Consider the following 26029-nt stretch of genomic DNA (forward strand, 5'->3'; position numbering starts at 1 on the left):
GAATAAGTGTTTGTTTTCCAAAAATAAGAAATTATAAATGATTCACCATGGATTGCTACAGTGCATTTAAAATTTGACTCAAGCTTTTGGGAACGTTGATTTTGCTTTCAGTTCACTTTCAGGATTAAATTGCTGGGCAGATGTGAAAGTAGAGTTTGGGAATGTCAGCCACCGTACTGTTTTTATTTGGAGTATCCATCTCTTAGTGAAGAGGCAGGTCAGGAAAGTAGATTCACTATTGGAGAAACTCTTCCACTGTTTCTACCCTAACCTCTAGCTCTGGAATGACAATGAAAATCATCTTTCCTGGATACAAGCTAGGGACTTTCTATAGTCTGAGGGAAAGTCTGGCTTCTGTTGGAGTCATGTATGCCTAAAAAGAGGAAAATTAGTTTCCCTAAACATAACCATTCCCTAAACAAACAAAATTTGAAATGTCAGGCTGGATGAAGCACAAGCTGGAATCAAGATTGCAGGAAGAAATATCAATAACCTCAGATATGCAGATGACACCACCCTTATGACAGAAAGCAAAGAGGAAGTAAAGAACCTTGTTATGAAAGTGAAAGAGGAGAGTGAAAAGCTGGCTTAAAACTCAACATTCAAAAAACTAAGATCATAGCATCTGGTCCCATTATTTCATGGCAAATAGATGGGGAAACAGGGAGAGATTTTATTTTCTTGCGCTCCAAATCACTGCAGATGGTGACTGCAGCCATGAAATTAAGACACTTGCTCCTTGGAAGAAAAGCTATGACCAACCTAGACAGCATATTAAAAAGCAGAGACATTACTTTGCTGACAAAGGTCCATCTAGTCAAAGCTAGGAGAAGGAAATGGCAACCCATTCCAGTATCCTTGCCTGGAGAACCCTGTGGACAGAGGAGCCTGGTGGGCTGCTGTCCATGGGGTTGCACAGAGTCGGACACGACTGCAGTGACTTAGCATGCATGCATGCATTGGAGAAGGAAATGGCAACCCACTCCAGTATTCTTGCCTGGAGAATCCCAGGGATGGAGGAGCCTGGTGGGCTGCAGTCTATGGGGTCGCAAAGAGTCGGACATGACTGAAGCAACTTAGCAGCAGCAGCAGCAGTCAAAGCTATGGTTTTTCCAGTGGTCATGTATGGATGTGAGAGTTGGACCATAAAGAAAGCTGAGGACCAAAAAATTGATGCTTTTGAGCTGTGGTGTTGGAGAAGTCTCTTGAGAGTCCCTTGGACTGCAAGGAGATCCAACCAGTCCATCCTAAAGGAGATCAGTCGTGAATTTTCATTGGAAGGACTGATGCTGAAACTGAAACTCTAGTACTTTGGCCAGCTGATGCGAATAACTACCTCACTGGAAAAGACCCTGATTCTGGGAAGGACTGAAAGCAGGAGGAGAAGGGGATGACAGAGGATGAGATGGTTGGATGGCATCACCGACTTGATGGACATAAGTTTGAGCAAACTCCGGGAGTTGGTAATGGACAGGGAAGCCTTGTGTGCTGCAGTCCATGGGGTCACAAAGAGTTGGACAGGACTGAGGGACTGAACTGAACTGAACTGAAACATAACTATAATGCTCATTATTATTTGTTTAAAAACTAACAATTATCTCTTAATATCATCCAATCAGTTTCCGAAAAAAATCCCTATTTCTTTTCTCCCTCTCTTTTTACAGTGTGTTAGTTTGAATCAAGCCAGATTGTTTTGCATATCTTTTAAACCTTGTAATTTACAGGTTCTTTCTCTTTCTTTTTCTCTCTCTTTCCCACTCTTTTCTTTCACAGTTTGTTTGTTGAAGAGACCAGATTGTTTGTCATATAAAATCAGTTTTCCATATTCTGGCTTTTGCTGATTACATCTCCCTGGTGTTGTTTAACATCTTCCTCTGTCCATCAGACCATAGTTTTTTGGTCAAGAGAGTCACAGATAGATACAGTCAAAAGTCTGTATTGGAAAGAGACCTTGAAGAACCTTAGTAACCACAGCTTTCAGTAACTGGTAAAATTCAGTTGGCCAACGTCTCTTGAGTTAGGCCACCTTTGACATGTGATTGCTACTTCTTTTCTTTTTTTCATGTTTATTTATCTGGCCACACCGGGTCATAGTTGTGTTACACAGTATCTTCGATCTTCATTATGGCATGTAGGTTTTTTAGTTGTGGTATGTGGGATCTAGTTCCCTAACTACAGATGGAACCTAGGCCTGCTGGATTGGGAGTACAGAATCTTATTCTTAGACCATCAGGGAAGTCCTGATTGCTACTTCTACAGACTCACAAAAATTCTTCTTTTATTTCCAGATGGAAGATAGTTATTGGATGTGTTCCCAGGTGTGTGCAAACTAGAATGATTTGCAAAATAAACTTGCAGACACAGTAAAAACTTAATAATTCTGAGCCTGGTTCACTGCCTGAGAAGGACCCGCTGGTCCCTTTTAAGTTACTAAGATTTTACAGAGCTGGTTCATTATTATGAAGATGGTGAGTGCAGGTAGAATAAATGTATTCCTGCTGAAAGAATGTCAACATGGAGGAGAAGTCAGCTATTTTAGATATAGAAAGAGTACAAAACTATTGAAAGTTTGCTGTTGTTTTTAAATCAAAGGAAATGTAGACAGTAGGGGCTAAATCAGAAACTTTACCTCCTCTGCCGCTCCTCCCCCATGCCCAAACTTGTTGATTCCACCTCCTTAACTCTGATTACTCACTGTGGACACCCCTCCACCAAGTCCAAGCAACACCAGCTCAATCCTAAACTACAGCTGCAACGCCATCACCAGCCTCTTTGCCTTCCCTCACACTCCCCACAGAGGCTTGCCCTTTTCTGACTTGATTTTTTACATGAAGGCAGTATGATCTTGCTAAAATTCCCCACACTGCTTTTGAAATAAAGGTCAGAATGTAAGCATGTCTTGTATGGTTCCTGCTTATCCCTTTCCATCTCATTTCTCACTGACTTTCCCCCACCATGTCTGCCTGGAAGCTTTATCTGGAAGCTCTCCTTAACCTCTGATCTTACTTTGGATGTCATTTCCTCCAAGAAACCTTTCCTACCCTTCCTGTGTCATCAGGTGGCCCCACTGTCATTTTCCACCTCCTCCAGCCAACTGTATGTTTCTGGGAAGCATAGGATCATTTTGTTTGACACTGTTTCCCTGAGGGAACTGGCAACAATTGTTTTTTGAGATCCCAGAGAGTCTTCAGTGATTTTAGAAAAAGACATGAAAGTCTCCATTTTTCATGTAAAAAAGGTATTATACCCTGCATACTATTTCTCAGAGGTTAATCCAGGAGGGAAGAAGGGTCAGCATTCCAAAGTGAACCAGCTCCTCCTGAAACTATTCCACTGTGTCCTTGAGCAGCATCAGACCAGAACAGCCAACATTTGGACTCCTGACTTAAAGAAATATTGCACTCTACTGCCAATTTATGCAGTTGGCTATTTTTCTTTTTTTTAACAGGCAAAGAGAGTTTTGACATGCTTTTCCTGGAAAGATTCACTGATTCACTCTTTCAGTTAATATTTGGTAGAGTGCCTTCTAAAGCCGCAGCATGCAATTCTGCCCTAGGACATGAGAATGTGTGCCGTTTAAAACAGTGAGCATTACATGGAGTTTCTGATTGCCAGCTAGTTCGCTTCCCTGATAGGCATTTCCGGATGTGAGGAAAGATTTATTTTGGCCCCTCTAGTTCCAACTGGTATGTGTGCATATCTACACACACACACACACACACCCCTACTTTCTCCCTCAGTGCTTAAAATCATCTGTCTTCAACTTTTGGAAATTGAATTGACACAGCAGCAGAATAACTGGCTCTCAGTAACTTTCAAGAGGAGAAGGGCATCACTCTCTCCTCTGGAACTGAGTACAGCAGCTTATAAATAGAACAATGTGTATTGGGTGTTTTTCTTTTCATCCTTTGCATCAATAGCAAGTATACGGTTACAGACACAAAGAGCTAGATTCACGTCTTCTGCAGGCCTGCGGAGAATTCCCAGAGTTACCTAGGGAGCAAGAACTAGCCTAAAATGATTAGTAAAAAGACAGTAACCCAATATAGCTGTGTGTTACTAACACTGCCATGTCACATGACTTTATTATTCTTCCATAGGCACTCTCGGAGGTAAATGGCCAGTAGAAGAAAGTTTCACCAAGAGCAGTTCTTAGGTACCAGTAGACAATATAAAGTTAAAACCTCAAAAAGTCCAATTAGAGTCACTGACTCAGCTACTGTGAATTGCAGGCTTTGAAATAGTTACAGTGGGGGTGCTGAGAATTGAAATGCTTCCACTAGAGAACATCACTACAGCTTCATAAACCAAATGTGAGATGATAGTTTGCTTTTTAATGGATTTTCTTTTTTCAAAAAAAAAGTAATTATTTCTTTATTTGGCTATGCTGGGTCTTCGTGACTGCACATAGGTTTTCTCTAGTTGCAATGAGTGGAGAATGCATTTTCTAAGATGGGCTTCTTAAGTTGTTTGATGACCTTGGGGCACTGACCTCACATGTGCCCTGGGACTGAATTCCTCATCCGTTTTGCAGCATGTCCGTGGTCAGAACGGTATTACTTAATGAATCAGTTCACACATAAATTTACTGCATGGAAGCGGCACCCCTCGCTAGCACACTTCTCGGCAGCTGCTTGCAATTCTTTCACGTTCCTCCCCAAGGAGATGGTTCATAATAGATTTGAACAGATGCTAGGTGTTTGGCAGCATGGTGAGGGGTACTAGTTTTCAAAATTTGGGGTTATTTCATGTCTCGTAATTAGAATTATGCCTTCGATGTGTTCACAGACATACCTAACCTCTGACTCCACACTTAACCCTTCGTGAGCTCTCCTAACCTATTTATTAGTTCTGATGGCATCACTGCTAAATCCTTGGTGCTCGGAGTCCAATCTGGTAAACATGTACAGGCAGATCTGATTTGGCACGAAAATTGCTCCTTCTTTCTAAATGTACTTTTCCAGTTGTCCTGACAGCAAAGCCAGGCGTTGCCGGAAGTCCAGCTTCCAGGTTATCACAGTCCCCGTGCCCTCCTTCCCCAGCGCTCCTCTCTTCTCCTGCCAGAATGCAGCTCCCCCATCACTGCTCTGCCTGATGCTGCGAGCACTGAAACCAGCCCTGGGTTTTATTTCCATCCGTAGCCAAGCCTGGCATACAATAAGTGCTCAATAAATTTCTTTCAAATGAGCCAAGGATGGTTCATCAAGAAAAAAGGAAACTGTTTGTGTTTTCTTCTTAATCAGCTTTAATCTCAAAATCTTCCTCAGAAGAGCTTCCAATGCCCCTCCAGGAGCCTAGGGAAAGCTGTTTGTATGAACAGAAAATCCGCAGTGCGTTAGATAAGCTGGTGGAAACGCTCACACGCTTTCAAACACTCAGGGGTGGATTAAGGGACGTGTTTGCCTATCTTGCAAGCTGATTCCCAATAGATGGTTACTCTGTTCACCTTCTTTACACATTTATCTCCCTACTTGAAGTCTTCTACATCTCTACTCACTTGGAAGTTATTCCACGAGCCTTCATGAGGCATTTTCTTGTGATGTGGCCTCAGTAAGATGGTTGAGACACTTCTCAGGGAGCGCGGGTTGTACCACTGGCTTTATTTTCCACGTCAAACTTCATCTGGCTCCGCACTTTCACTGGATGCGCGGTAAATAGTCCTGACAGCATCTGCCATATGTTTTCATGCTTCATTCCCTTCCGTGTCCTCATTGCTTCTGTGCCCTGAGTCATGCACAGAGGCTATTGTCTAGCTGAGCTTGTTAATTCATTCAGTATTGAGTTCCTCCAGTCAGCTGTGCTAGGTGCTAAAGAAGGAAGTGACAGAGCCGTAAAACAGGGACCCTGGGCCTTGGAGGTCCTTCCTCTGAGGACAGACAAGGTGTTTAATCCTGAAAACTTGAAAAGGGCCTAGCTGAGCAGTGCAGAGTAGAGGATCAAAGAACAGGAGGCTCCCTCTGGCTGCATGTACCCACAGTAATCCCTGTGTGTTTCTTAAGAGCGCAAACTTTGGAATCATCAGACTAGTTTTCATACTGACTGGCTAAGGGGAGCGTTGCTTTGGTATTCAAGGCTTATCAATGGAGTGGGAAATAATGGTAGTGATAGGAATATTTGTCGTCCATGCTATGACAGGGGACCCAGAGATGAGCCCAGCTGAGATTGTGGCTATGAGCATGCTCTATGGAATTGCAGGCAGTGAACTTATGTTAGTGATTACTGTCGCTCTCGGGCTCTGCTTCAGTACTGTGAACATCAAATGCAAAGGTCCTTTGGCTTCCTTGCTGGAGAGGAGCTGGGGAAAGGCCTTTCCTCATTTGTAGATATCACATCTGCTCAGGGAGTATTCATTTCCAAAGTCTTGGCCCCAGGTCATCTGCTGATGCTCGGATCAGTGACCATGACTGTTGTTGCTATTGTTGTTCAGTCACTAAGTAGTGTCCAACTCTTTGAGACCCCCAAGGACTGCAGCACGTCAGGCCTCATTGTCCTTACTATCTCCTGGGGTTTGCACAAGTTCATGTCCATTGAGTCGGGAATGCCATGCAACCATCTCATCCTCTGCTGCCCTCTCCTTTTACTTTCAATCTTTCCCAGCATCAGGATCTTTTCCAGTGAGTCAGCTGTTCACATCAAGTGGCCAAAGTAGTGAAGCATCAGCTTCAGGACCACTCCTGGGCTCTCACTAATTGGCAGCCAGTTTCAGAGATCAGATCACGTTGTATGCCACTTTACCTCCTTTCAGCCAATTTGTGGGTTTTCCTGGTGGCTCAGTGGGTAAAGAATTCACCTGCAATGCGGGAGACCTGGGTTCTATCCCTGGGTTGGGAAGATGGAGACCTGGATTGGGAAGATCCCCTGGAGAAGGGAATGGCTATCCACTCCAGTATTCTGGCCTGGAGAATTCCATGGACTGTACATTCCATGGGGTTGCAAAGAGTCAGATACGACTGAGCGACTTGCATGTCACTTCAAGACATGCTCACCACAGCTCATCAATGTTTCTGAAAAAGAACACTGCTTGGGGATGATCCAGGGTAAACAATTAAAAGTGAAACTGAAGTCGCTCAGTTGTGTCCCACTCTTTGCGACCCCATGGATTGTAGCCTACCAGGTTCCTCCAGCCATGGGATTTTCCAGGCAAGATTACTGGAGTGGGTTGCCATTTCCTTCTCCAGGAGATCTTCCTGACCCAGAGACTGAACCCAGGTCTCCCACATTGTAGGCAGACGCTTTACTGTCTGAGCCGCAGGGAAGCTAGCTTTAATTTTTTTTTTTAAACAATTAAAGTCACTTTATATTCTATGTTAGAAAAAAAAAAAAAAACTCATTTGCCAAAAAAGCTCATGACCTCCCAGGATTGGGAAAATTTTCTTTGTCCTAAACTTAACCGGCTTCATGGGGCTTCCCCATGGCTCAGTGGGTAAAGAATCTGCTTGCAGTGCCAGAGACACAGGAGACGCCAGTTTGATCCCTGGTTCAGAAAGATCCCTTGGAGGAGGCAATGGCAATCCACTCCAGTATTCTTGCCTGAAAATCCCATGGACAGAGGAGCCTGGCGGGCTACAGTCCAGGGACTTGCAAAGAGTCAGACATGACTGAGCAATTAACACATTAACTGGCTTCCAGTTGGTGTACTAATGCAAAGCTTTAAACTACTTTGCAAAGTTCATGGTGAAGCTTTCGTTCCATCCCAGCCTCACCACTATCGAGTGGTGTCATTTTGTACATTACCGAGAGCCTCTTGGTTTCTGGGACTCATTTTCCTTAGCCATGACCTAGCCCCAGTCTTCAGCATTTAATTTTGGCTTTTTGGTAACGGACGTGGTTTCAAAGGGTGTTTGCAGATTCTGCCTTGGGATTATCAAGTTTCCATAGCATTAAGTGTGCAAGTTAGAGACAGTGCTATATGGTTTGCTTAGTCCAGGACAGAGCCTGGCACCTGGTATTGCCTCAAAAATTGGCTAAATAATGTGTGATTTACATCTGAAGCTGAAAATGTATGAGAACATTGGTATTGCCATTCAGATCATGTTTGCTCTCTTCTACCTTAAAGAGGTGAAGTGATCATCTTGATTGCAGATTTATTCTTTGATTGGCCAGTGACTTTTGAAATTTGACCTGCATAATAATTGCTAGCAGTTATTGAGTGTAAGCGGAGAAGGCAGTGGCACCCCAGTCCAGTACTCTTGCCTGGAAAATCCCATGGACGGAGGAGCCTGGTAGGCTGCAGTCCATGGGGTCACGAAGAGTCAGACATGACTGAGCAGCTTCACTTTCTTTCACTTTTCACTTTTATGCATTGGAGAAGGAAATGGCAACCCATTCCTGTGTTCTTGCCTGGAGAATCCCAGGGATGGGGTCGCACAAAGTCGGACACGACCGAAGTGACTTAGCAGTATCAGTAGCAGCATTGAGTGTAAGAGACATGCTGGGCATTGAACGCATATACTTGTTATTCCTTCTACAAGGTCGTTATTCCTATTTTCAGATGAGGGAACTTCCCAAAGTGTCTCTGGCAGCAAGTGATTGAACCTGTGTTCAAACTCAGATCTCTTTGTCACAAAAGAGGTGCCATGCAGAGCTGCACTCTGCGGTGCCATGCAGCCTCTGCCGGGCTCTAGCCACTAGACTTGTACCAGACTGATTGACAATGGTAAAGTGCATTTGTTGCCTTAATTTTACTGCCTATATAAAGTCTTTTCTCCACATGAGCAAAATTTTTCCACCTTAAGGCAACAAATGCAGTTTAGCAGTATACACAACTTTTTATGTCACATGCGGTTGATCATTTGATTATTTGGTGAGAACTTGTAAACTCAGAGAAAGAGCTCCTTGAGAATAGGAACTAGGCCTGGTTACAGTGACGTGTTTAGTAGATATTACATAAATAACTCATTTTTGTGTGGGTCGAGTACATTTGCTTAATTATTCTCACCTGCTAAATTTGCACATTTTCACTCATCATCTGTACAACGAAATAACTATTGGGTCCCTACTGTGATAGCCACTGAATGTATAGCAGTAAATATAGACCATCATGTATACTTAGAATTGAAAGACTCTAACTTAGAAAACCACAAGCTACTATGTATTGGTAGAAGGAGTAAAAGTGAAGATGAGTTAAAAGCACACACTTTTGAATAATAATGGACGTTTTAATGATCAGTGTCATTAACATAACATATAACATCTGGGATTGTTTGCCAATGAATTATCCAGTGAACTTTTCTAAAGCCTAAAATAATTATTATGCTATTTCTTTCTCACATGAGTAACTTATGTTTGTATTAATCCTTGTCCTATTTAAATCTCTACCCCATGATGTTACATTCCCATTTAGTAGAGAAAGATATTTATCAATGTATAATTTTTTGGATTAATACTATTGATTCTTTTAGGAAAAGAGAATTATTTCCTAAAGTTACAAAGTCAAGCTTAATGTATTCTCACAAAGTATCCTGTAAGGATTCCTTGTGCTACAAAAATCTTTTTATGTTTTAAAATCAATCCCTTTCTATAATAACATTTGGCTGTGGAATTCCTGATACAATTTATTTTGGTTATTCTGAAAATTTCAGAGTCTTCTGTAATACCTTTGATAATAAAATAGCACCTAATGAAACAGTGGTATATACTTGAAACTGACTGAATGTTTAGGTCTAAGGAGTTTAAAGCTCCATGGCAACCTGGAAAGATACCTGGTAACATACTCTGATGGTGGTGATGCTGGTTTAATCGCTAAGTTATGTCCTACTCTTGGCAACCCCATGGACTGTAGTTCACCAGGCTCCACAGGTCCACCAGTCTGTCCACAGGATTTCCCAGACAAGAATACTGGGGTGAGTTGCCATTTCCTACTCCAGAGGATCTTCCTGACCCAGGGATCAAACCCAGGTCTCCTGCATTGCAGGCAGATTCCTTACCAACTGAGCCACCAAGGAAGCCTGGTGTACTTATAAAAAAGTATTCAAGTGTACTTAGGAAAAAAACCTTGTCCTATTCCATTCTTTTAAATCAACAACTTAATGACCCAGAAGACACCTACACTGTGTTTTGAGATGATATAAGCCCCTGAAGAATAGTTTCTACCACATATGCCTCTAAAGATGATTCAAAATGACTTCAATAGGCTGCAATGCTGGATGGAAACCAACAAGATGAAGCTGAGCAGGGGATAAATGCACATTTCTGCTTTTAGATTCAAAAGGCAATTGCGCAATCACAGAATAGGGAGCAACTGAGCTTGGCAGCCGTTCATGTGACTAAAAGCTTAATGGGAACCAACAGTAGGATGTGGTGGCTAAAAAAGAATGAATATAGTCGTGTGCTTCCTCGGTAGAATTATGAATAGTTCACTGTACTCGGCAGTGGTCACACTGCCTCAGGAACATTTGTTTAGCGCTGAGCACATTCAGGAGCACCTTTTGACAAAGCGGAGTAGCTACTAAGACGGTGTTGAATCCAACCCCAGACACATTTATTGGACTCCTGTTTTGAGCAGGCGATGTGCTAACTGGCATGCAGAATAAAGATGTGAAGAAGACCTTGCCAGTCTCTAGCCTCAAGGAATTGAAAATATTAATGGACAGGTACACACTTGACTGTAAAACAAAGCTTGACTCTGAAGCCAAGAAGCAATAAAGAGAGTGCTCTGAGAATTCAAGAACTGGACCGGTGGGAGGATTTCCGCAGGAAATGAGGACAAGACCAGAGGAAGCCATAAAAGCAAAGATGCAGAGACATGAAAACTCGAGGCATATCTAGGGACTACTGAGCAGTCTAGGTTGCCCGGAAGAATAGGGTAGCCCTTGTAGAAGATGAAGCTGAGAGATGAAGGCTTGGATCAGAGCATGAGGGTCCTGACTGGTAGACAGTTTTAGAAGGATTACAGGTTGGTGAACCTCTGAAAGGGCTTCCCAGGTGGTGCTAATGGTAAAGAACCCATCTGTCAATGCAGGAGATGTAAGAGGATGTGGGTTTGGTCCCTGGGTCAGGAAGATCCTCTGGAGGAGGGCAGGACAACCCACTCCAGTGTTCATACCTGGAGAGTCCCCACAGACAGAGGAGCCTGGAGGTCTACAGTACATAGAGTCACAAAGAGTTGGACACAACTGAAGCGACTTAGTGCTCATGCTCACATCAACCTCTGAAAAGAATGATATATGGAGATCAGTTGGAGAAAAGATGTGTATTTAGTGTGCAGAAAAGAAGACCAAGGTCTCTGATAAATGTGGACCGGATTTGCTCTGTGTTCCTCCAGAAGCTAAAATTTATCTCAGGGGAAAAAGAGTTATAAAGAACCAGATTTCAGTTCTTTCTATGCACCAGTTTTTTAAAAAATCAAAGCTGGGACTTCCCTGGTGGTCCAGTGGTTAAGAATATGGCTTCTAACGCAGGGGATATAGGTTCATTGCCTGGTTGGGGAACTAAGATCCCACATAACGCTGGGCAACTAAGCCCATGTGCCACAACTAGAGTGGTATTCCAAGAAGTCTTTCAGACCTAAAAATATTTTTAAAAAACAAAAAAATTGCCATCATCATGGCTAAGATATGCACCATATATTTGTTCTGAGGCATCACATGCTGAATTTATTTAATCCTCCAAACAATCCCATGAATTAAATACTATTATTATCTCTCATTTACTGAGACACTGAGAGGTTGACCAGTCACCGGCTAATAAGTGAGGGAACCAGGATTCAAACCAAGCCCACTCCCATTTTCTTCCAATAAATACCAACAAATTTCCTGGTTTTCCTGCTAATTCCATTCCAAATCACTCTGCTGGATAATTCTATGCATTTTACTTATTCACATTAATATATTTTAAAGTCTTACTTGTTACTAAATACTAAATACATGAGGGTCTTAATGATCGTGTCTTTGGCTAGATCACTGAGAAGGTCCTTAATGAAAGGTGAGTGAACACATGAATAAATGAGAAATTTTTAATTATAAAATCAATTCGTATAGCCACTTTCAAAAGAAGTTGCCCTTAATAGAACTTCATTACCTTACTGCCTCTTTCCATTATTTGTGATGGGACAGTCCTAATCATTTGAATTATTTAATAGTCATTTGAAATCAATGTTTTGTAGCTGCTTTTTTTTTTTTATCTTATTTATAAACTTTTTATGCCATATTCAGTTTTAACAGCAATATCCCAAGTTCATATTCTTTCTTTGCCATTTTGTGTTACCAGATTTCATTCAAGTGTGGCCATCCACTCCTAAAGTCTAAGTTAAAGAAGAATATTACCAATCATGCAATATCAGTCTCAAATCAACTAAATGCCATTTCCACATCTTTTTGACAACTTTCTAGATCCCTGAAGTCTATTCAAGATAACTGAAGTCTGATGTCAGGGACTGCCCATAATTTTCTCTGGAGAATTTTTGGGAATTCCTAAATTATCCCTTGAAAAAAAAATCAAATTAGGAAATTGACGCTACAAAACTAAAGTAGAATTTGCAGAAACAACTCCCTGGTGTAGAAGGGGAAAAAGCTATAAAGTGTTGCGCCACTTCTAGTGCACTATTTCAGGAATGATTCAATTCCATTGTCGCCCTTGGCCCTGGGGGCAAAAATGCAGCTTTTCCTGTTCCAAGGAGGGACTGTTCTCTGACTTAACTGTGTGAAGCAGAGATGAGGCAAGCCAACCAGTTCTAGAGTTTACAGTCTTTTTCACTCTGTGAAGTGATACTGCCTTATTGTTTGGGTCAGGTAGTTGGGAGCACAATCTCCCACCCCCTGGGTGCGACTATTCCTTTATAGATTAGATAAGAACAATTGATGAACTTTTAAATGCTGAGAAAACTAATCAGAACTGGAAAGGGGGGTGGGTGTTGGCCACAGTCCAAGAAATATGCCGACTGAGATAAAAGCACCTTCTGAACTGTTTCTCCATCCCACACATCTCAGCTTTTAAGTCTTCATTTCTTTCGTCTCTTGTCTTTCTTATCTGTCATTCCCTCAACTCTCTTATCTCCACTATCTTTCTCTTCTCCTCAACCCCAACTTGATCCCCAAAGACTTAATTTTGAAAACTCTCTTAACTGGGCAAAACATGGACTTACATTTTTTTAAATGCATCATTTTTTTGTAGTGCATAAGACTCTACATTCTGGATTTAATTTAGAAAATACCTCAGGTGAGCATATGAATGAATGAAAGTTGCTCAGTCGTGTCCAACTCTTTGTGACCCCATGGACTATAGCCCGCCTGGCTCCTCTGTCCATGGAATTTTCCAGGCAAGAATACTGGAGTGGGTTGCCATTCCCTTCTCCTGGGGATCTTCCTGACCCAGGGATCAAACCTGGGTTTCCTGTATTGCAAGCAGAAGACATGCTTCCAGGTGAAGATATCTTACTCTCAATTCTTCCTTTCTTTTTTTTTTTAAAGAAATATTTTAAATATCTTAATGTTAGTTTCAGGCAACAAATTCAACCTCAGTTGGGTTATGGTTCCAGATTCTTGATGGCAAGGAGTTGGAGGGGGGAGGCTGGACCTTGGGTCACACAGTCTGTATGAGTCCTTTGGCCCCAGTGCTGTTTGCTGCTTCCCAGCCTCATTTCAAGGCCTGGAGTCATACTCCTGCTTCAACTGTTCTGGGAATCCAAGCCAGATGGATTTGGGTTTTAATGTCCATATGTTGCTTTCAGTTTCTCTGAGGCTTTCAATTCCTTTTTTTTTTTTTTTTCCTGTGAGGGACAGGCCTTCCCTGGGAAGAAAGAGCACCCCTTGAGTCTGACATGTTCTGCAGTCAACTTGTGACGCCCTTTGATTAACTTGGGACGAGTCTGGCCCCGTACTGGAACTCAGTCCCATTCAGCATCCTGCCAGCTAGCAAACATTCTGTCTCGATCACCATCTTCCTAAGAAAGTTGTACGATGCCCAGAACATAAAGGTCTTTTCCGTGGCATGTTAGGCAACCCCAAGGAAAAAGGGCTGTTACGGAAATGGCCAACAACTCACCCGGTGGTTGGTTGTAAATCATTCTTTGGGGGCATAAAGGCAGAGGGGGCTGGAGCTCTGGCCCTCAAAGAACTTCCTCTCATTAAACCAGAGCAATTTGCTGCTCTCTGCGTGCTCTTTCTGCTGTGAGGGAAGTCACCTGCTTTCCTCATTCACATCAGTGCTTCTGGCAGGGTCTGGTTGAAGGTCCCCCGCCTAGGGGTGCCTCTTTCCACCCTGTAGAGGTCTCTTCTTGAAGCCAGACTCCACAGGTGTAACTCGGAGTCGATCTGATCAGCTCCTTGCCCCCACTGCCCAACTCTCACTTTTTCTCTTAGCTGTTCTTTCCTGTGGTCCTGAGTTTCCCAGTCTTGGCGAGAAGACAGTCATTCCTTTGTGCTCGGCTGCTACAATGAGGTAACCAAAGAAAGGGTCTTGGTCTGAGGCTGTCAGCTGTTACTAATCACTACTCCCCGGCTCATCATGGGTCCCACTCGCCTCTCCCTCTTGCTCTGCTTAGCACACATAAAGAAGATGAATGACTCCCTGGTTCCTCTTCAAAAAAGCATATTGTGCGGCACATTCCAATACCGTGAGCGAAGGATGTGGCTAGTGTGTGGGGTGAATGGGTATCTAAATCACCTCTCCGTGGGCCTCGCGCCGGCAGCTGTGGCCTGTGAGACGTGAACCTCAGAGCTGGCCTTCTGAGAGTTTCCCAAGACCACGCTGAGAGAGAGAGAGAGAGAGACAGAGAGTAGATGTGATGGGTTCCCGAGTTACTGGAACCGTTCGTTGCAGGGCTGTGTTAGGCTGAGATGAGGCTATTGGATGGTTAAGACTAGTGCAGAGAAGGGCTTCCCTGGTGGCTCAGACGGTAAAGAATCTGCCTGCAATGCAGGAGACCTAGGTTCGATCCCTGGGTCAGGAAGATCCCCTGGAGAAGGGCATGGCAACCCACTCAAGTATTCTTGCATGGAGGATCCTCATGGACAGAGGAGCCTGGCAGGCTATAGTCCACGGGGGTCACAAAAAGCGGCTAAGCACAGCACAGTGCAGAGAAGAGCAAAGCTTGACCATGCAGAGGGCCTCACCAGTTGGTTACCCAAAAAGAGGGCGCTCAGACGTGTCCGACTCTTCCACCCACCATGAGGCTCCTCTGTCCATGGGATTCTCCAGGTAAGAAGACTGGAGTGGGGTGCCATTCCCTCCTCCAGGGGATCTTCCCAACCCAGGGATTGAGGCCACTTCTACATCTCCTGCAGGTAGATTCTTTACTGCTAGTGCCATCTGGAAAGCCCTACCCAAAAGAAGGATTCTCCCCACCCAAAGGTTAATGAAAAAGACCCAGAAACTCTTGGATATGAGAGGTAGCAGAAGTTGAATCTGGGCCTCCGTGTCCCCTCTCTGCTCCCTTCTGTGAAAGCTTATTTTCAAGGCTGTCTATAGCCAGAGAAAAGGAATTGTCTGCTCAGTCCTGCCACTGACAATCATGTCTGTTCCACTACTTTTCCTTTTTAACAGTCTTGAAAAAGAATGTTTCCCTTTTACCTTTCCATGGCATTCTACTAGTGAACACCAGAGCTCAAAAAAAGACTTTTGTTGACAAGCCTTAAGAGTCGAATTAAAAAATCAACTTGGTTGACGAAGTGATATGCCAGTGATACATTTGTTAGGAAGCATCTTTGTCCTTCTCAGGTGAAATAACCTCATAAAACTAAGTGGTGTTATAGGTGAATGAAACACCAAGTTTTGTGATGCTGTGAACAGCCATAACGGGAAGGAAATATTGGCCAGGGGGAAAACCCTTGTGAGAATATTTGTGTTTTAATTGACTGTGAATTCCACAAAATCATTCTCAGCTCTTTGTGCAAGATGGTTAACTCTCTTCACCAAGAATCACTGATTAAAGTAAAAGCCTTCTTGACTCAAAATTCCATGAAGTATACCTTTTCTAAAAGTTTTCCCTTCGTTACAGTGTCTGTAGAATTTCTGTTCAGATTAGTTGATCAGATTCCAGCGATCAGCACCGTCATTTCCTTGATCTCCGTTAGAGATGGGGTGAGGTCTTGGGTGGAGTGGGTGGGCAGCCCCAGGGGAACAGACGCAAGGTGAGAGGGTGGGAAGACCGTAGCTCATGGCTCCTTTTTCAAGCCTCTACTCTCAACTGAATGTGGGTATATACTAGTGTTTGCAAACTTTTTTTTTAACCAGAACCTGCAAATACCATATAAACATATTTTACGCTGTGACCTGGCCGCACACAGACATACACACGTGCAGCTGAAAAAAACTTCACAAAGCAGTATTTCCCTCTTACCCCACGTGATGCACTCCATCGTTTTCTATTCTATCCTGTTTCATTAATAGGATAAAAGATACTAGCTCATGACCTACTAAGTTGATTTCACGACTGGCATCTTAAGCACTTGTTCGACCTTACCTCCTCTTCCATTCCCGTCTCTGTGTTGGGTTTTTCATTTATTTGCTCATTGTTCTGTTACTGTGTGACAGATAGGACTATAGCAATTACATAAGCTCATCTGCAAGAGTGAAGCCTGTTAAAGATGGCAAAGAATAAAGCAGTGGGGGAGGGAGAGGCTGGGTGAGAAGGAGGGGTCCTCCTGTGGTGAGGGGTAGCCATGTGCCAGCCTCCTGCCTATCCTGCCCATCTCGGATTACCCCCCACCCCCATCTGGAGATAAAGCTCCAGGTGATGCTGGGACCCTCCCCACAAGGTCTGTCTCTCCTTCTTCAAGGTAGAAGGAACCTCACTACTTTGGATTAAATGTGGGGAAGAGGGGCTTCCCCAGTGGTTCAATGGTAAAGAACATGCCTGTAATGCAGGAGACTTCCAAGAGAGGCAGGTTCAATCTCTGAATGAGGAAGAACCCCTGGAAAAGGAAATGGCAACTTGCTCCAGCCTGGGAAATCCCATGGATAGAGGAGCCTAGTGGGCTACAGTCCATGGGGTCGACAGCTGAGCAACCAAACAACAATGACAATATGATAAATGTGGGGACGAGCAATCAAAATTGGTGTCTGAATTTCAGAGTATTTTAAACACAAGCAGTTTTAGTTGTTCGAACAGTGGCCTAAGTGAAATATTTTTTAAAAGTTTGTAGCCTCCTCCCAGCATAACAACAACAGGTATAAGAATGACTATTCAACATTCTATTGGGTGCCTTCCTGTGCAGGCACTGTTTGGGGCAAGTAGGCTGCATCAATGAATAAAACAGATTGTTCTGCTCTCCTGGCACTAAAATTCTAACAGAGAGCATCATATAATACACCATTTATCAAGGGCTTACTTTGTATAGATTCTTCATATAAGTTTTCCATAAGCTTGCAGTGTAGGTATTATCTTCTTGTCTAGGTGAAATGGAGACTTAGACAGGTCAAATATTATTATTTGATTAATTAATAATAATAGCAGCTAACATAGCTTGAATGCTCACTATGTACCAAGCACTATGCTGAGTGCATCTTGTACAGAAGTCCCTTTAGAGCCATGAAAACCCTGTGAGGGAGCTTTCTTCATTCCCATGCTACAGATAAGGAAACTGAGGCTTGCAGAGGTCACAGGGCATCCCAGAGCTAGAAGTAGAATCCCGGTATTCTAACCTCAGAGCCTGAACTCTTAGTCACTGTGCCACAATTTTTTAAAAACAATGTGCTTCTGAAAATGCCTGAGATTGGCCTTAAGTAGTTTGAAATATTGACTCTTCGATTAAATTCTGAGGCTTTAACCAGCTTATTCATTGTGATGCAAAATTATGATACAATTTCTAACCTAAGATTTGCCTTCTGTTCTAGAAACCCTAGAACTTATTTTTTTTTCCAATCTAGTTTTTAAAGAAGCTGGAAGAAAATATTATAGTAGGAAAAAAACTTCACATAATTTTTTAGAAGGAGATTTAAAGCAATTTGTTTCATGTTCACGCCCACCCCCTCACACCTTTCCTCAGAGCTTTTTCTCCTGCTATGTCTGCTGAGGGTCCAGGGTGCCCTTGCTCCAGTGATGGGCAGATGCTTTAGGACACAAGAGCTCCTTTTTCAGCCTGTAAATATGAAGTACATTGTATTTTTTAAGAGTTTAACCTTCTTATTGAAAAAAAATTACCTTTTATTCAAATGAATACAGTGTATACTACCACTCATCCTTGATTTCCTTGTTATAGGTTTGCCCATCTTAAAATTCTAGGGGGCTTGAGAACAGGCGGCGTTCATTAGATGAGCATCTGAGAAACCCACGGTAGAGAAGGAGTATATCTAAAATAAAATAAAAAATAAAAAATAAATAAATAAAAATAAAATAAAAACTAAAACAGAGCAATATTCTTGAGTCAGCAGTTGCCACCCCCTCCCTTTTCCATTCTTTCTGGGCCTGATCCAGTGGCCCTGAAAGAACAATGAAACACCATGAGGGTGAGTAGAAAGAGCATTCATAGCAGAAGGCTTCTTCTTTAGATTTCACATTTCAAAGCCAGAAACAGGAATCATTGGAGGAATATACTGAGACCCATTAATGTATAAGACAGACTTTTAGCAGATGGGAGAATAAAATCCATGCAAAAAGTAGAGCCGTAGGAACTTGACATTATTTATATGTTACCCTTTAATACTTGACTGAATACATATTTCATTCATCCAATAATTCATACCAAATATTATACCAGAAGAAATCTAATTTACAATAGACTTATAGAGTTCCATATACATATTTATTGAACACTCCCTCCCCATCCCCATCTTGCCCCCAAAACATGAATTTGATGCATTTTCTGTTGTGCTAAACTGATTACTTAAACACTATCTTCATAAATAAAGAGGTAAATGCTTACTGACCCATTTGCATTAAGAAACTCTCTTCCTCTCTCTTCAGAGTGACTGCTGCCTAAAATATTCAGGTGTTTGAAGCAAAGTCGAAATCTTTTGCATTCTAGAGAATGTCTTGTTCAGTCTTTTTTAGATGCTTAACTCATTGGTAAACATATAATAGGTTTGCAGACATGAATGATTAATTACTTTTTAAAAACTAATTTCTATTGGAGTATAGTTGACTTGATTACTTTGTTGATGACTGGTATTTGATGGGTTTATTTTTAGAAAAGAAGGCAAGATCTGTGTGCCCACAGTCTGCAAATATCCATGACCCTCTATGCTCCATTAGAACATGTTCTGGGCTCTTTTTCTAGGAATGATGAGGAATTTGAATGGATTGATCTGTTCTCTAGCTAGTCCTTCTGGTGACCAGTGTGGTCCACTTCCCCCCAAGGTGGGGGAATGTCAGAGTTTTTCCACAGTTACCTCCCTGTATGCAATTTTCTTCTAGCCAGATGGCTCATTTCAACATTGAATTCAAATGCGATAGAGTTAGAGAAAGCTTGTATGGATAAAAGCGCATGAAATGTGGGTGACTCCTAGCTTGTCCATAAGGATTGAGGTATAGTAGAAAGGATACTCCCTTAGAGTGTGGGTTCAAATCCTGACATTACTGTTTACTAGCTGTGCAACACTGGGCAAGTCACTTAACTTCTCTGGTCTCTTGTCCCTTTACCTTTAAAATGGCATCAACAATATCTGCAACATACAGTTGTCATGAAATTAGATGAATATGTGCCACTGGTGGGAGGAAGACTTTGGTGAGTGATTTAGTGGATCAGCACAAAAGTTAACTCAAAATATACAAAACGTATAAACTTACAAACATGTCATTGTAATTGGAGCAACTACGGCAGAACTGTAATTAATAGGCAGTATAGTATTTCTTTGGGTTCAAGAGGAGCTCAATTCCAATGACAGATTGTTTTCATAATTAAGATGTCAGGATGTCTTGAATGGGATTGGTTCAGCTAAGCCCAGATCAGATGAAGAAAAAGGGACCAGTTAAGATCATTATCTTTACTACTTGCCCTGGAATGTGTTTCTCACATACGTATTTAGATGAACACATAGTTGTCATAACATACTCCCACGAGTACCTGCATACCCAAGTGACCTCGTTCACCCTCACCCCAGGGCCCTTTTCCTCCATATATTTTCAAATGACGAGGCTCAGTGCAGACTTCCCCCTTCTCAAACATTTAGAGCACTTCCTGCCAGAGTTCTCTTTTCTACCAAGTGATTTAGTGCATTACCCTTGTGCCCAGACACTCTGACATTTGTGTGCAGCGCTTTGTCTGGAATTTCTGGAGGCTGGAGAAAGGAGATGGCCCCAGAGTTGGGGCGAGAGACAGGAAGAATGGCAGCCTGCTCGTGTGGAGTTTTGCCTTCCAGAGCTTTTCCTCCATTTCTTTTGCTCCTTCAGCATCGAGACTGTTCTCTTGCAGACCCAGTGTGACAGACTGTTCACATCCATCCTACCTTTGCCCTGATGACGGTGTGAGGCTTTGCTCCTACGGTCCCTTTAGTTTGACAGACCCTACTCAGAGCAAAGAGGAGAGGTTAGAGTTGGAAGGAGGAGGGGAGGGGGCACCGGGGTACCCAGAGCAGAAGTCAGCAAGCAGCCCCTCATGGGACACCAGACCCTTTTAGAAGAAGCACCTCCACGGAGATTTGGTTAATAAAGATACCCGCACACACCCCTGCCTTTTCTAAAACGTTAGCAGTCCTGCTTTATCCTCTTTCACAGGATCAGGGTCAATATGCAGAGGTTGGTGAGGCCTCTCATTTGACCATCGATTCTCCTTCTGGGTTCATTGCTAAAATAAATGCTTCAATGTTTGTCTTCATCTATTTCACAATTGGAAGTATGGAGTAAATACTCATTGGTTTCCTTTTTTTATTAACTTTATTTTAAAAAAGAAGGAGAAAAAAAAAAACAGCCATAAACTTTGTTTCCTAGAGCCGATGGCCCTGTAGCTGTGAATTCCGGAATCACATTCCCCAGCCCTCCCCCGCGGTGGGAGGGAGGGAGAGTTAAGCCTCCCCTTTGTCTGCCACGTTGGTTTCCAGTGCTGTGCCTTGACCACTTAGCGCTCTCTCTGAATAGCTATAGGTCGGGAGTAGTGGGCAGGAGCGGCAGAGAAGAGTTGGCGTGAGAACGGAACAGCACCACAGAATAGAAGGCGAGAGGGAAAGAAAGCATCTCGGAGGAAGAGAATACTGCCGCCTGGTACCCCTAGCAGAGATATCCGGCCTTTTGTGCCCACACCACTCGCCCGCCGAAGGATTGCAGGCTTCAGTGGTGACGAGCTCAGGCAATGATGGGAAAGAGAGTGGGCCCCTTCTGGGAGAAATGATTTCAAGCACAGGAAAGTCAAGATATTTTGAGACGCCATAGGAGAACTGCGGATGAACCTGGGGGGATGGGACCACGTGGACTGAGAACAGATTAGCCCATTTCTAATGATGGTAAAGTGTTGAAGTGGCGCCACCCCCACAAGTGGGTATTAACCCTAGGTTTCAAGAAACCTAGGGCTAGGATAAAAGAAGCTAACTTCAGTGCCTTAAAACCAAAATTGGCCTACTCGTTTGTGGGAGCTGTAGCTGGTTTTCTCAGGGGCAGAAAGTACACTAAATTCAGTTACATAAGATCTGGGTTCAAGTTCCCACTTCATTTTACTTGGTACTAACTAAGAACTGAGAAAGTTACTTAATTGCTTTTTAATCTGCCTTATAGATTGTTGTTAAAAATAAGAACATAGCAAGTACTAAGTGCTTATTATGAAAATTATGAATGATTTGATTCAAATACACATGAAATTATAAATTGGAGATCTTGGCTTCAATTCCCATATAAGCTCACTACCATTGTATCAAGGTTTGGGGGCAAACCCAGTCAGTTTTCTGGCATTCATGGACATTATCTTTTTCCAATATAATTTACCTTACTCTAAACACATTGATATAAACAGAATCACTACCTGCATATTGAATCACTGTTAGAATCTGATACTGATCACTGAGATACAGTAACTTTTAATATACAGTAATACAGTAAACTTTTAATATATTTATAAAATTATGATTTTGCCTAATAAATTAAATAGTTTGATTAATTATGATTGGATGATGCTATAATTGGATCTTAGTATTTTAGGAAGTTTGGGGAGGAGAAAGAAAAAAGAGAAATGAGGAAATGGTTAATGAAACAGAAGAGCCCATATTATGATTAAGAAAACTTAATCTTTTGAGAGTTTTGGATTATTTCCAATTTTTTTCCATCTCAAGAGGCATGGAGATGTGCTCCATTTGCTAGAACAGTTAGGGAAACATTCACCATCATGCCTCCTCTCTCACAGAGGATCATGCCTTGCCTGAGGTAGACTTTGAAGATGTCCTGAAAAAGAGGGGAAGAATGTTTTCACGTGAGATAAGGTATACCAGGCCTGTGGGACAAGGTGGAGGAAGGCAGAGAGCAAAAATGAGAAGAACCCCACCAAAATTACTGTTTTTAAAAACTGCTGATGAGATAAAGTGAAACAACAGAGAAGCTATTTGAGAACTTTGGCCTACTATAAATGTAAATTGAGGATAACTCAGTAAGTGATTAGAATAATAGCTTAAATTTTACATTAAAAATCCAAAAAATCTTACAAGTGCATACATAAAATAATTATTCTTATAAAAGAATTTAATGGTAGTTACTCTGTGTGAGTCTGCAGAGTGCTCACAACTTGAGATATGCTTAGATTATCCTGCCAGAAATCTTTTTTAAGGTATCTCTTCATACGCATACACACACACACACAATACTCATTAATTCACACTCACAGCTTCCCCAACTAGTAGCAACCTAGGAAAGAATTTGATTGCCCCTTCAAACCATCAGAGAGTCATGTGAAATCAACTCTTGGGGCAGAAAATGGGTGATCACGTGTTAGCTGACACAGCTGGTGCCTAGCCATTCTGTGGCTTTTTCCTTTCACCTTTTGTGATGCCCTGATTTAATTTGGTGCCAAGTTCTCATAACATGTATAAAATCCCATTGCCGGGTGGGAGAGGGTTGGGGAGTGAAAAAGGAAATGCTCTTCCCATTATCTTCCACTGGGCAATTCCATGAACTGATTTCCTGAAAATCTCCTTCTGTTTGCCTTCCCTAGGAATGGCGGCCCTAGATAGTAAGGCATCAGGAAAGATGGGGATGCGAGCTGTAGTCTATTACATGACTACGACCATCATTGCCGTGGTGATTGGCATAATCATTGTTATCATCATCCATCCTGGGAAGGGCACAAAGGAAAACATGCACAGAGAAGGCAAAATTGTACAAGTGACAGCTGCAGACGCCTTCCTGGACTTGATCAGGTACGTCCTTGCAAGCCCATCCTTTTGGGTATATTTTGACCACCTCTCCTCTTTTGGGGGGAGTTGATCAAACCCTAGAAGAGGTATCCAACTGAACCAATCCCGCTCGGCTTGAAATGAAGATCACATCTAACAGAAATGGAAGTAAGGATCCATTTTCTGATCTCATGTGAAAGAGATAAAAAGAGCAAGGAAAAGAAAGATTTAGGAGCCCTGCTTTTAGGATTCAGAATCTGAGCACTCAGTCCTCTTAACTGTGCAGCTCATCTTGGAATATTAATATCAATAGTTCTTTTGTGTGTATGATTTTTTATTGAAGTATATTGCTATGCAATTACATAAGTTACAGATGAACAACATAGAAATTCAAAATTTTTTATGGGTTATACTCCACTTATAAAATATTGGCTTTATTCCCTGTGCTGAACAATATATCCTTGTAGTTTAATTTATACCTAGTAGTTTGTACTGCTTACTCTTCTACCCTTATATTGCCCTTTCCCCCTTCCCTCTACCCACTGATAACCATAGTTCTCTGTGTCTATGAGTCTGCTTTTTTTTGTTATACTCACTAGTTTGCTGTGCTTCTTAGATTCCATGTATATAAGTGATAATCATATAGTATTTATCTCTTTCTGACTTATATCACTTAGCATAATGCCTTTCAATAATTCTTGACCTACTTTTCTCAAGTCTTACTCTTTAAGGCTATTTTTCCCCCCAAGTATAGCCTGTTCATTGGACTCTTCTAATTTGGAACTTGTGATCTGTATCACCATCTATTATACACAACAATTTATTTCCAGAAGGGACCTTAGAGGTCATCTGATCTCACCTGTCCTAAGGTTTTCCTTTTGTACTATCTATGAAGAAAGGATTTGGCAAATCAATAATAAATGATTAAAGGATGACTTCTTTAGCATTGTTTTTATATACAAACCATACAGTGATTATAAATTAGTTTTATCTATTACTTGAAACAGACCCAATGATATAGTTTGTTTTACACAGAACTAAGAAGTAAGCTCAAATTTGATCCTGGCACCTCCCTGCCTGCTTTCTATCCACATTTGCTTTTGCATGGGTCAGGTCCTGGAGGGAAGCATGTTGCAGGCTCAAAAGGATCACTGAACAGTGTGTGTAAAGGTGCGGGCAGGGTTAAGGGAACCTACAAGTGATGGTGAGACACTCGGGGACTATCAGCAATAGGAAATTGTTTTGTTACCACCTGTTGCTTTGAAGTCAGGAAGGGAGCTATTCCTAGAACTCAGGATGAGCTGTAGCCTTGGGATAGGCCACCAAGGACAGGGGCTGGAGCTCTAATTTGGAGGAAGGGAGCTATTGCCCAACCTGCCAAGAGAGAGAGCTGGAAGAACCTATGCATCCACGTCTGTCTCCCACTGCTCTCTGTAATCTGTCAGCACCTCCCACTGGACAAAGGCAACAGGAACCCAGAAGGCAAAGGGGCAGCCTCGCAGGCACAGAGCAGGATGCAGGGTAGATGGAGAAGGGCAAATGGAAGATACCCTAGCACAGACCTCGAGTTGTCCCACCTGCTCAGCAGTCCAGCCAGCAGCCCATCCAGGCTGTCTTCCCAAACCTAGTTCTTTCCTCCTTACTTCCCAATGGACCAACTTGCAGAGTGACTGGCTTGCCAGTCCTAGATGTCTACTCTAGGATTCCCCACTGACCATTTGAAAGCAGCTCCTCCTAGCAACTCAGTCTCCCTTGCCATCTCAGGGAAAGGGTCCAGTAGGTTCAAGATTGAGTTGGGCAACAAAGGACCTCTTTAGCAGCACCTCTCCATACCTTCCACGAGTGACTTTGTAGCATCTGTGTGTAAGCACTATACAGCCCCTTCTTGAAAGCCTTTTCCAGGGAGTTAATGGCAATTATCTGAAGGTAATAAGCCGTTCTGTTTCAGTTCATACCAAGTTGGCACCTGATGACAATGATTTTATTTAGCTACTACAGTTAATTAAAGCTTTTCACCATTTTTTTTCATGGATTTTACCTCCAGGTAGTTTGGATTGGGGGTATTTTATTATATTCTCTTTCTGTATAATTTCTACTCCTTGTTTAAAGAGTTGGGATCTTGTCATTCTCTGGTGCTTTTCTGCCCCTCCTTGCCCCATTGACAAGTATTAGACTCACCTGTCCTCCCCATATACCTGGTTTGAGCATTTATCTTGGAATCTCCTAAACATTTATCTCGGGGTTCATAAAAACAGACCCAGAGAGCATAGATGGGAAGAACAAAGAAACAGGATGGTCTAGGCAGTAAGAAGAGACAAGAGTTTATAGCCTTAACATATGATCGATGACTTACAGTTGCTGGAATCTCGGGCTCTGACCGGCTGCCCACGTCCTGTCTCCTCCACAGGCTTCCATCTTGGAGCCCTGGTGACAGTTAAACCCATCTCCTCTCTAGCAGATGAGTAGCCTGGGACCTCCATGGATGCCACGAGTCACCCAAGGTCACACAGCTGGTTAGAAATTCCCCAGTGAGAATGCTGACTCTTATTCCTTCCCCACCACGAGCACAGACACTGGTCTGAGGAAATGAGAAGTCCTGCCACCTGAGCCCCAGCTTCAAGTTCTGCGGGCCATCCCCTTGTTGGTTACCGAAGGGCTAGAAGCTCTAACCATTCAGAGTCGCTGTCTCATCCCCCAGCGTTCTCTGGGAGGACTTTGTGGAGAAGAAAATTCCACAGTCTGACCATGACATTTGATTCAGAACGTTTGGTCCCTAAACACCCAGCGTGATACTGAAATGACCCCTATTGAATGACCCCTAAGGACTCCCCAGTCAACCAGAATG

General features: G+C 42.6%; 1 protein-coding gene across 2 annotated transcripts in view; it reads left to right on the forward strand.

Annotated features, from left to right (window-relative positions):
- SLC1A3 (solute carrier family 1 member 3) overlaps window positions 1–26029 on the forward strand; it is a 79169-nt gene that overhangs the window by 40904 nt on the left and 12236 nt on the right. For both annotated transcript variants that reach the window (XM_065905518.1, XM_065905519.1), the window contains one exon: window positions 23004–23208. In XM_065905518.1, coding sequence (XP_065761590.1) covers window positions 23004–23208 — 205 coding nt within the window. The remainder of the gene's footprint in view (window positions 1–23003; window positions 23209–26029) is intronic.

This window comes from Muntiacus reevesi, chromosome 14, assembly GCF_963930625.1.
Source record: "Muntiacus reevesi chromosome 14, mMunRee1.1, whole genome shotgun sequence".
Classification (NCBI taxonomy): domain Eukaryota; kingdom Metazoa; phylum Chordata; class Mammalia; order Artiodactyla; family Cervidae; genus Muntiacus; species Muntiacus reevesi.